Source organism: Lethenteron reissneri, chromosome 65 (assembly GCF_015708825.2).
Source record: "Lethenteron reissneri isolate LAM-NWPU_2019-01 chromosome 65, ASM1570882v1, whole genome shotgun sequence".
NCBI classification, from domain to species: domain Eukaryota; kingdom Metazoa; phylum Chordata; class Hyperoartia; order Petromyzontiformes; family Petromyzontidae; genus Lethenteron; species Lethenteron reissneri.
Window position 1 is genome coordinate 672,796 of NC_083843.1, and position 12,462 is coordinate 685,257.

The window sequence follows — 12,462 nt, forward strand, 5'->3', positions numbered from 1 at the left end:
TTCTCCTGGCGAGCACCAGGGCCACATGGCACCTCGTCGACTCCCAGCAGCGTCAGTGGTGATCCCCCCCCTCCCCCACAGTACTTGGTCACAGCAGCGTCAGTGGTGATCCCCCCCCTCCCCCACAGTACTTGGTCACAGCAGCGTCAGTGGTGATCCCCCCCCCCCCCACAGTGTTGGGGCGGGCGTGGGGGGAGAGGAGGAAGGGCAACGTGGTGACGTCATCGCGTTGGGGGAGCGTGCGTGGTGACATCACCACATCCATGACGTAGCATGAGATGACTTGAACAGCTCGGACATTGTTGGAGCTTTTTGTGTTTGGCGCCATCTCTTTATTTGTTTATTAGTTTGTAGATTTAATTTGCTTGGCAGTGGCTGTGTAGAGGATTTGGTCCTCGTGTTTAATTAATTAACAGCGTTGCGGGATGCAGTGAGCACGATTGACGCTGTACACAACTGCAATGTTTGTGTTCAATTTTTTTTTATTGTAGAAACAACGATACAAGCTTTACAATGCCACTGTCATACGCATACATTTAAACTTTTTAAAATTTATATTATTATTGTTGTATCTCTCCCACAATCCATGACACCACCGGTGTATAAACACATCCTAGTTCACCATTGATAATCACTGCACCCCTACACTACAGTCACACTCCTCTGGGAGGGTGAATACATCCACGTTGGCTTCACACACACACAGAGCGGTACTTATTTTATCACCCCCCCTATGAAGGTTGTGAGGATTGTTTACGCTCAGCCCCCCCGTTGTGATGGAGAGCCACGCAGCCCCTAGCCACCGACAGCCACCAGCCAGCCAAGGGCGTGGCACTGCACGTAACGGTGACGAGGGTGGCGAGCGCCGTGCGTCGTGGCGTCTGCCCTCTGCTCTGTTCACGTTCATCTCTCTCAGGACGCACCACTCAGATCCACAATCGTTACTGACTCATCGTCATCATCCCACCACCCCAGCCACAGCCCAGGGTGTAGGGGCTGAGTGAAGGTTTGGTGAAACGAGTGCAATGGCGCCATGGAGTCGGCGCAGTAAAACGTCAGCAGCCCCGCGTCCCAGTCCAGATGGACCCCGACTCTCCGCGGAGGCTCCGGCACCGACAGTGAGGTCTCTACCCCGCCATGCCGCACTGAGAAGCTGTCGCCTTGTTTCCGTAGACACCATGAGACGTCACTCTCTCCCAGGAGGCACTCACCACCATCCCCTCTCCGTGGGATCGTCCCGTACGCGACTCCAACCCGACACCCCCACGCGCTCCCCACGTCCACCTCCCAGTAGTGCTGACCCGACGAGAACCTCTCAGAGCACAGCGCTTGGCACTGGTACTCAAAACGATGTGGGTGATGGGGGCGACGCTGCGGGACATCGCTCCACGTCACCGTCCTAAGGTCCGAGGAAATCTTGAGGTGGTCGTTGGCTGAGTTTGTGTCCAAAGTTGGTGAGCGTCCATCTGTGGTGAGGACAGCGACGACGCCCACACAAATATTAGTTAGTATTAGTGGACACATACTAATATTAGGTAGTATTAGTGTACACATACTTATATTAGTTAGTATAAGTGTACACATACTAATATTAGTTAGTATTAGTGTACACATAATATTAATATTAGTGTACACATACTAATATTAGTATTAGTGTACACATACTAATATTAGTTAGTATTAGAGTACACATACTAATATTAGTTAGTATTAGTGTACACATACTAATATTAGTATTAGTGTACACATACTAATATTACACTATGGGGACCTCATTTGCCAGTAAAAATATGATAATTGGTTCTTTACCCTTCTATCTGGCAACAAAACTGACACCTTTTTGCAAGGAGTCATGTTTGCATAGACCGCAATACCTGCAGTCATAAATACAAACAAAAGACATAACTCTGATAATGTGCACTGTCCTTGAAGTTGATTGGTCCACACCCGAGACAGCTTTCCTTCGAGCCTAGTCTCATATGGGTTGGACCAGATGACGCCAAAAGGCGCACAACTCAAGGACAATGCACCATCAGAGTATGAGAGCTCGGGGCAAGCATCTACACTATGGGGACCTCATTTGCCAGTAAAAATATGATAATTGGTTCTTTACCCTTCTATCTGGCAACAAAACTGACACCTTTTTGCAAGGAGTCATGTTTGCATAGACCGCAATACCTGCAGTCATAAATACAAACAAAAGACATAACTCTGATAATGTGCACTGTCCTTGAAGTTGATTGGTCCACACCCGAGACAGCTTTCCTTCGAGCCTAGTCTCATATGGGTTGGACCAGATGACGCCAAAAGGCGCACAACTCAAGGACAATGCACCATCAGAGTATGAGAGCTCGGGGCAAGCATCTACACTATGGGGACCTCATTTGCCAGTAAAAATATGATAATTGGTTCTTTACCCTTCTATCTGGCAACAAAACTGACACCTTTTTGCAAGGAGTCATGTTTGCATAGACCGCAATACCTGCAGTCATAAATACAAACAAAAGACATAACTCTGATAATGTGTACTGTCCTTGAAGTTGATTGGTCCACACCCGAGATAGCTTTCCTTCGAGCCTAGTCTCATATGGGTTGGACCAGATGACGCCAAAAGGCGCACAACTCAAGGACAATGCACCATCAGAGTATGAGAGCTCGGGGCAAGCATCTACACTATGGGGACCTCATTTGCCAGTAAAAATATGATAATTGGTTCTTTACCCTTCTATCTGGCAACAAAACTGACACCTTTTTGCAAGGAGTCATGTTTGCATAGACCGCAATACCTGCAGTCATAAATACAAACAAAAGATATGACTGCAGGTATTGCGGTCTATGCAAACATGACTCCTTGCAAAAAGGTGTCAGTTTTGTTGCCAGATAGAAGGGTAAAGAACCAATTATCATATTTTTACTGGCAAATGAGGTCCCCATAGTGTAGATGCTTGCCCCGAGCTCTCATACTCTGATGGTGCATTGTCCTTGAGTTGTGCGCCTTTTGGCGTCATCTGGTCCAACCCATATGAGACTAGGCTCGAAGGAAAGCTGTCTCGGGTGTGGACCAATCAACTTCAAGGACAGTGCACATTATCAGAGTTATGTCTTTTGTTTGTATTTATGACTGCAGGTATTGCGGTCTATGCAAACATGACTCCTTGCAAAAAGGTGTCAGTTTTGTTGCCAGATAGAAGGGTAAAGAACCAATTATCATATTTTTACTGGCAAATGAGGTCCCCATAGTGTAGATGCTTGCCCCGAGCTCTCATACTCTGATGGTGCATTGTCCTTGAGTTGTGCGCCTTTTGGCGTCATCTGGTCCAACCCATATGAGACTAGGCTCGAAGGAAAGCTGTCTCGGGTGTGGACCAATCAACTTCAAGGACAGTGCACATTATCAGAGTTATGTCTTTTGTTTGTATTTATGACTGCAGGTATTGCGGTCTATGCAAACATGACTCCTTGCAAAAAGGTGTCAGTTTTGTTGCCAGATAGAAGGGTAAAGAACCAATTATCATATTTTTACTGGTAAATGAGGTCCCCATAGTGTAGATGCTTGCCCCGAGCTCTCATACTCTGATGGTGCATTGTCCTTGAGTTGTGCGCCTTTTGGCGTCATCTGGTCCAACACATATGAGACTAGGCTCGAAGGAAAGCTGTCTCGGGTGTGGACCAATCAACTTCAAGGACAGTGCACATTATCAGAGTTATGTCTTTTGTTTGTATTTATGACTGCAGGTATTGCGGTCTATGCAAACATGACTCCTTGCAAAAAGGTGTCAGTTTTGTTGCCAGATAGAAGGGTAAAGAACCAATTATCATACTAATATTAGTTAGTATTAGAGTACACATACTAATATTAGTTAGTATTATTGTACACACACTAATATTCGTTAGTATTCGTGTATATATACTATTATTAGTTAGTATTAGTGTACACATACTTATATTAGTTCGTATTAGTGTACACATACTAATATGCGTTAGTATCAGTGTACACAATAATATTCGTTAGTATTCGTGTACATATACTAATATTCGTTAGTATTAGTTTACACATACTAATATTAGTTAGTATAAATGTATTCATACTGCTAATCACTTATGATTAATTAGTGAATGATAATAAATAACTATTAATTAATAATAAAAGTACTACACTAACATGACCATGGGTCTGTGTGCAGTGGTAGTGAACAGTGGTGATAATGCCAGCACCACGATGTTAACGCCACTCTCACAGCGTCTCTCTACAAACACGACGCCTGTACCACAGCCCACAGCCTCGCACACTCTCACATCCACACACACACACATTGTGTGTCACAGCCTCGCACACTCTCACATCCACGCACAGACATTGTGTGTCACAGCCTCGCACACTCTCGCACCCACACACAGACATTGTGTGTCACAGCCTCGCACACCCACACACAGACATTGTGAGTCACAGCCTCGCACACTCTCACATCCACGCACAGAAATTGTGTGTCACAGCCTCGCACACTCTCACACCCATACACATAGTGGGGATTGTGAACGTTGAAACGTAGAGGGGCAGTACAACAATGGTTCATGCTGCACTGCCCTCTGCTGGTGTGTGTAAACATTCGGCACGAGGGAGACAAAGGCGGCCGGGCATGGTGTTGGCCACCCACCCCCTTGTGTGCCGTTCCGGCCGTCACGGCTACTCGCTCACAGCACATGACCCATTGGTCTGTTCAGGCTGCACGGGGCAGCTTTGTCTTTTCAGGCACTGTATGTACAGTGTTTCACTCTGTGTCGCTGTGCCTGTACTTCTCACTTGGCTTACTCTCGATCTGCCTGATGTCATCTCCCTCACCTGGTATGCAGGAGGTTGTGGGTTTGATCCCGACCCGGGCAATGCCTGCTGCTGCTGTATATTTTGAGTCTGTGTCTCTCTCTCTCATCATCATCACAGTGGCTAGGGAGATGTTAACAACCTCGCCAGGTATACAGGAGGCGTGGGTTCGATACTGTGACCCTGACAATGCCTGCTGCTACAAATTTAGAGTCTGCGTCTCTCTCTCTTCATCAGCACAGTGGCTAAGAGATGTTATCTCCCTCGCCTGCTATGAAGGAGGTCGTGGGTTCGATCCCGACCTTGACGATGCCTGCTGCTGCTGTATATTTGGAGTGTTTGTGTTTATCTTCCCGTGGTGGTCGCGTGGATTTTTTTTCGCGTCCTCCAATTATTCGCTTCACATTTAGACTCAACTTCATGCGTTAAGATCATTTGGCTGCTACTATAAATTTCCACGTGATAATCCACTTCTTTGAGTTGTCATTTGCGGCCAGTTCCCTTGTGAAAAAGAGCCACATAGCTCAGCAGACCTTACCTGGTAGAACACAAATGTTTTAAAGATGCACGCCCCAAGGATACGCCACCTGTCTTAAACAAAGTGCAGCAGCCTACCGAGTGGTGCCGATCTGCATCGTTTTGTTTGTCATGAACGATGTTGACAGAGATCAGTGCAGAGTGCAGAGAGAGACTCACACACGAGAGCCATGCGCTTCGTATACACTCCTCCTAGCGAGATGACCTCTGTGAGCTCTTGGTGACTGAATGTGGCAGGAGGCGCATCCTGGATCCCATGCGAGTCCGATTTCCTGCACTCAGCACGGGACACACAGAGTCTATGGAGGGTGCAGTCCCTCCACACATACAGCACGGGACACGCAGAGTTATTGGAGAGCGCAGTCGCTCCACTAACACAGCACGGGACACGCAGAATCTATAGAGGGTGCAGTCCCTCCACTCACACAGCACGAGACAGGCAGAGTTTAATGCAGGTCCATGTCTCTCGACACACGGACAATAAGGGATGCAACTGCATACAATTGGGTTTATTAGGAATCACATCACGACCGTTTGCTGATTTGTCCACCAGGTGGCAGAAAGAGCTCGAGTTTGAGTGTGGGTTGGTACTGACCTGAGACTCTCATGCAGGGGATCCTGAAAAACACAAACCCGCGTTTCACATTAACATTGACATCTTAAATAGATGCCCACCTCGACACAATCACCTGCTGTTTGCAGTGGAGCGCGACATCAAATAATTAATAAATACTAGCAAACAGAAAATGATGAAAATTATTTGTGTGCCTTTGTACTGTTAAGCCTATTCTTAATTTCTATATTTTTTATTTCTATTAAAGTTTCTATCTACGTGACTTTACCGAAAGAACCATAGAATATGAATTCCTGCAGTCACAAAAACGTTATTCAAAACATAGAATACCTATTATTATTTTTTCATCAAAACAGGATTCGTTGAACTGGACACGGACCCCAACCAATGACAAAGCCACTCTTTGCAGGTCTAGTCTAACAGCTAAACAAATAGTTAAGTAACGTAACGTTCAACAACTCGTGTTTTGAACTATGAATAAACTAATCTTTTGTATTTTACCAGGAAAGGGCCACTTGGCCATGTCACTCTTGTTCAGTAGCGAGCTGCCTATCAGAAATGATGTCTCAACGAGCTGGCTTATGTGGACATTTATAAAAGCAGCCAAATTCTCTGAATGCATGATGTTGATTCTAAATGTGGAGTGAAAAACCAGAGGACCTGAAAAAAAATCTATGCATTCACAGAGAGAGAGACGTAGACTCCAAATTTACAGCAGGCATCGTCAGGGTCGGGGTCAAACCCACGACCTCCTGCATACCAGGCGAGGTAAATGGCGATGTTGTACAAGTCCCGGTCTGAATGTCACACGGAAGCAAACGCGTGACTATTTTTGGACACTGCCGCTTTCTCCCAGATCGAAAAAAACTGAAATAAGATTTCAAACAATGTCAACGTCTCACAGGGTGGTGTGCCTCTGCTGGTTGTAGATACACCTTCTGATAAACCAAGGCTGTGAGTATAAACTATTATAAACTACTTTTTGATACCTTATCAGGTAAGGCCCACTGAGCTATATAGCTCTGCTTCAGAAGTAACCTTGACAGAAATTAAAATTAAAGAAGTGGCTTATCGCGTGGAAATTTATAACAGAAAATTACAATGAACACGTGATGTGATTCTAAACGTGGAGGGAAAAACCGGAGGACCACACATCCACAATGAGAGAGGCACAAACTCCAAATACACAGCAGACGTCAGGCGAGGTAGTTAACATCTCCTAGCCACCGCGCCGAGTTAATGGAGGTGGTGCCACCTGCAGGAAGGAGAGTGGGTCCTGCACGGCGAGGGCGGCGAGCAGCTGGTTGATCTCCTGCTCCAGGCCGCGTGCTTTGCTCTCGTAGCGAGCGATGTCTACCTGGATGCGGGACAGCACGGAGTGGCCCTCCTCGTCCACGTGCTCCAGCGCCTCCCTCTCCTCCACCCTCAGCTGCTCCCTCCGGCGCTCAAACTCTCGGCTGATCCGCGCCTTGGTCCCACGCACATACACCTACACAGACAATTCCGAGTTGTTGAGTCACTTGTTAGGTAACGACACAATGTGCTGTCGTACAGGTAATTATTGTTACCATGCCTCGATTATGTACATGGAGGTGAGTGACATGTGCATTGGGAGCTCGTGAACATATAAAGCACAGGGAGGATGAGAACGGGATACAAGGGGAAAATATCCTCGGCAAGGAGATTACAGAAAATACGTCTGTCTGTAGCTACACGTTGCTGAGTGTCTATCTGGTGAAAATGAAAAACATCTTCATGGATATCATTCGCATCTGTCTGTCCATCACACTCTGGATCTACCAAACGGTGCATGGGAAGAAAATGCGAATTAAACTGAAACAATTCTCTTGCCGAGGACATTTCCAGAAAAATGTGTCAAAGTTTCTGCGAATATACAGAACAAATACAGGTCACATTGCTCTTGTTTTAATTTGAAATGTGCTGAAAGAGTCAAACAATGCTGATTTCGATAGCAATACGTCCACTCTTCCTTACACTCAGTCTAAGTTGGTCTGATTCAAGATTTGGAGGAGCCAGTGAGGAGGAATTGCAAAATTCCATAGCAAGCATCATGGTTGTGATCAATGAAGGAATCGACAGGGCAAGTCGCCAATGCATCGTCCAGCGTGGATCGATTTTGCCCCCCCTATACCAAAACTGATGTCATGTTGGAAGTTTCGTCATGAATGAAGTTTCTGTGTCATACCGTGGTGGCCTTCTATTCACGTAGTAAACGTGTTTTGGACATCTGGCCGTCCTAAACTGGTTGTAATGCTTCCCACATTTTTTTTCCTGATGTGTAAAAATACACAAAAGCAATATATTTAATTGAAGATTCAAGTTTCAAAAAGGGTATATGCTGAAAAAATTGGCTTTAAAAAAGGTGTTGACAGACAAACACAGCTACGATCTCTCCGTTACAGTTTGATGTCGTTAATTTTGTAGATTGAAAGTAGTCAGTAAGCGAGTTGTCATTGGGATACGATTCGCTTGAAATCCACACCGCTTGCAATTTACCAAAGTTGAATCCCACGCAGATGCGTGGGGCAGTGCTCGTCAATAATAAGAGTTACTTCAGCAGTTTTTTCTCGCTATGGTTGTCCCACCTGATGACGATTGCTTGTGTTGCGATCGAAATGTCGTGATGGATTATTTTTTCTACCTATGTGACTTTACCGAAAGAACCAAAGAGTTTAATAAGAGTTAGGTTTAATTAAATACGATTATTAGGCAAACCAGAAGAGGGAATTGTGCGGCTGCCATCTCTCTCTGTACCTCCACGCGCCGGTAGTCATCCCTGAGTGTCAGTGCCCGTGACGCCGCCGTGTTCCTCTTCGCCTCTTTCCCCTCCTTCTTGATTCTGAGCTTCTCCTGCGTGTGGTAGATAAATTAATAATATACGCGATGCTCGCTATTGCCATTAGTGGATCACTGATTGATCATCCAGCATCTCAGATTAGCACGATTGGCTATGAAAGAAGTTCAACTCACATACGCACATCTGTTGTCATATTTCTGCATACGTCTCTATTTATATTTTTACTTTTCCCACGATTGTATCCCGAATGTACTGTCCGTGTTATGCATTGAGATGAAGATTCCAATCGTTACTACTGCAGAGCAATGCAATATCCTGTTAGATAGCATTATTGACAAATATCACGTACATTCTAAAATGTTTTTAACCTCTTCCAGCGATGGGTGTAGTTGCTTATCACATGTGTGATGCCGCCGCCACGAAGCCGTTCGGCAGGCGCCCCATCCCCGACCTCGCCACCACCAAGCAACGGAGCCAACCCCGCGTCCCCCTCACCTCACCTCACATGAACACACCCGCACGCATTTTCCCCCACCCATAGAGCTGGAAGGGGAGATCACCTGATCGGCCGGTTTTTATCCGAGAAACCCTTATCGGGATTAACTCTCACGGTTTCCGGCGATCAGGGAATTGGACGACCTCCCCCGTGCTACGTTGCGCCGCGGCGCTGCGACCAGCCTTAATATGGTATGGTCGCGGCGTGGGGCACTCGGCCACCGCGGTTGAGGCGCATTTCCCCCCACACACACCCCCACGGGTCGACGAGACAGGCGGAGGAGGGAGGGGGCGGCATAGTTTAGGGTGCGCAAGAGCGCGGCGCCATGCATGAGAGGGAGATTAATACAGGAGCGTGGTTGGAATCGGCGCCGCAGCACATCCGATTAGCATAACAAAAGCGCCGTGGAGGCGCCGCGGAGCCGCCGTGCTCGTGCAAGGGGGGCGCGAGCCATTGTTTAGAGTTTACGCCGCGCGAGCAGGACATTGATTAGCATATGTGCCGCTCATGAGTGGAGAGCATTCGGGAGTACGGGACAGAGGATAAAAGGGATCGCAGCAAGGTAGAGAGAGGTCACTTCTCTTCAAGAGGCACGCGTTCAAGTCGGCTCCCATCTCTGCCATCCGGACGTCCGCGTGACGTGCCCCGACGGCATAGAGGAAAAGCCACAGGACGCCGAATACTTCGACCCGTGAGTAGCAAGGTGACAGGGTATCGTAAGCCGATAAATAGGGAATAGGTCCAGGGGAAGTAGGATAGGCCAGCCTCGTCGACTCACTGATTTAACATCAATTCGCAGGTAGTATATAATAAATCATTAATAGCCAAGCGTGGCGTCGTGTGATCTTGTTGAGCAGTGTGTCGCGTGTGGAGCTGTGTACACAGCTGCTCGTCACGTGGGAGCGCTGCGTAGAGCGGCGCACGAGTGGGTATCGCGTGTGCGCAGGTGGGTGCGCTCGTAGTGTGGTGAAAGGGTTCGGTGCGCCCACAGGTACCAGCTCCGTCTATTACCGCAGGGACTCGCGCAGTGTGAGGGCAGCGTCATTCGCCCTCCGACCCCAGACCCCCGTTTAATAGCGCATGATTCATGGAGAGACAACGCAGCGTTTACAGGTGAACGAGAGCGTGCGGCGAGCGATGCCTCTCACACGAGCTCGGGGAGGGACGGACAAGGGGGGGGAGCCGTCGGGCGATGAGCCCAGCGACGGCAGCAGCTGCTCGCAGAGTAGCGAGGGGTCAACGAACAGCAGAGCCCCTGCCATAGGCACGGAGCAGGGAGGGACTTCGGGGACCAGCGGCCCCAACACATGCCTTACTATACATAGCAACGTTTCTCACTTAGTCAAACTAATATTTTGAATTCTCACGTGCTGTCAAATGTTTACTCGGCTTAGACCATCAACTCACTAAACTTGAGAATCCGATTTAAACCATGCGCAGCCGACTAGATTCAAACTCAGAATAACAGCGTTACCATCTCAACGTTCTGAAATCAGAGCCACCCAGCCACCTCTACCTGGGTCTCCCTGTAAAGGGCGTTTGGTCTTAACAGGAGCTCACCTGGTTGAGGTAAGGGGTCACGACCTACTGATGTGAATCTCTCAACCTCCTGTAACAATGGGGATTACAACGGAACATGACACTTCACCTGTCTTGTCTGTTGTGCTTTTTCCACTGTGATGAACCTGTGCCCAGAGTGGTCTCCTGCGACGTGGCAGACAGGGCAGACCGGGCTATCATCTTGTTCACAGTAAAGAATGAGCTCCTGTATGTGCTCCCGACACATTCGCTGTTCCAGGTTCGCAATGGGAGCCACCAGGAGGTGTTCTCTCAACCTGGGATTCTCCAAGTGAGGCCTCAAGTGCGTTGCACAGTACGATGTCTCGCATGTCACGCAGGTCTTCACTGCAGGAGTCTGGCCGTCCCTGCAGTTGTCACACACGACGGCCGTGTCCATCCCGTCTCCAACTCTGAGCTGCTCTGCCAGGTTGCCGAGGGCCACGTTCCTCCTCAGCTGGGGTCGCACAGGGAAGGTCACTCGGCACTGCTGGCATCTGAAGCTGCTCGCCGTCTCCCAGGCTGCCTCCAGGCACCGGAGGCAGAACGAGTGTCCGCAGCTCAGCGAGGCGGGGCAGACGAACGTGCCCAGGCAGATGGAGCAGCACAGCTCACTATCCACACTCTCACTGGGAGTCTTGCTTGCCATGATCTATGGCTTCGCTCTGATGGCTCAGAGAGACGCTGGAACAGGACCTCTCTCTTATAGCGAAGGTGAAGAAGGAAGTAACATACAAAATAATATTTTCATTGCCATCACTTACATCACGAGACACTCCCTGGAATGTGAACCCGTGCCCCTATGTGTGCAAACAGCAGCCTCAGGGTGACCAAGTCTACTGTATACACCTTGACACTTAAAGAAATGCGTGCTGTTGTAAATATAAAGCTGCGTGGGTCATTTGTGGGATGAGTAAAGAGAGATAAACTCATTCTTCCACAGCTTAGGATGCGGTGTCTGTACCACTGGCTCTGCACTGCAAACCCGATTGGTAACGATGATCTGAATCTGTCCTGGTCCTCATCCCCTAGGTCAACTTAGCCTCAAATGTATACTTTGTGCGATGTGTCATAAACATTGCTACTGGGAACACAGAGGCGGCCAGGCGTGGTGCTGGCCACCTGCCCCATGGTGAGCTGTTCCAACCTTCATAGGTGCTTGTTAGAACACTTGCCCCTACAGTCTGATGAGGGTATATCGAGTATCTTTGTCCTGTAGTGATGTATATGCATTTGTGTGTCTCTAGAATGTTTGTGAGTCTGTCCGTAGTACTGTTTATTGCTTCTGCGTGTGTATAATCTGTGAGTGTGCCTGTGAGTAGTCCTGTACAATATATACTTCTGTTTGTCTCCAGTCAGTGTGAGTCTCTGTGAATAGTACTGCACATGCTTCTGTGTATCTCCAGACTGCGTCTCTGTGTGTAGTACTTTGCATGCTTCTGTGTGTCTCTAATACTGTGCCTCCCATGAAATACATCTCGAGGTAGCAGAACAAACAAGGAGTTGATATGTTTGCAGAGTAAGACAGTGATAAGCTATGCTATACGATGTTTAACACAATCGTTTTTAAAGTGTGCAAAAACAAAGTAAATTAACAAACAACAACTGTTTGAAACGACAGTTTGTATGGCGACATCATTTGAGTTATTCATACGCAATCT

At 47.8% G+C, this 12,462-nt stretch overlaps 1 protein-coding gene across 2 annotated transcripts; it reads right to left on the minus strand.

The window, feature by feature from the left end:
* Positions 1-578: 578 nt before the first annotated feature.
* On the minus strand, positions 579-11,463 carry LOC133359726 (E3 ubiquitin/ISG15 ligase TRIM25-like). 2 transcript variants are annotated; one of them, XM_061578250.1, is made up of 6 exons: positions 10,893-11,463; positions 8,706-8,801; positions 7,288-7,419; positions 5,952-5,974; positions 5,516-5,628; positions 579-1,466 (listed from the first exon to the last, which is right to left on the minus strand). In XM_061578250.1, exons 1-6 carry the CDS (start codon positions 11,448-11,450, stop codon positions 913-915), a joined length of 1,476 nt encoding a protein of 491 aa, XP_061434234.1. In that variant the 5' UTR covers positions 11,451-11,463; the 3' UTR covers positions 579-912. The 2 variants fall into 2 exon arrangements, with proteins under 2 accessions (XP_061434234.1, XP_061434233.1); XM_061578249.1 differs by having other exon boundaries at positions 7,186-7,419.
* Positions 11,464-12,462: the final 999 nt, after the last annotated feature.

Coding starts and splice junctions, on each gene's coding strand:
- LOC133359726 (XM_061578249.1), bottom strand. CDS start 11,450: ATGGCAAGCAAGACTCCCAGTGAGAGTGTGGATAGTGAGCTGTGCTGC. Junction 7,420..8,705: donor ATGACTACCGGCGCGTGGAG/GTACAGAGAGAG, acceptor TTGTCTGTGTAG/GTGTATGTGCGTGGGACCAA. Junction 5,975..7,185: donor ACCCACTCTCCTTCCTGCAG/GTGGCACCACCT, acceptor TGTGTTTTTCAG/GATCCCCTGCATGAGAGTCT.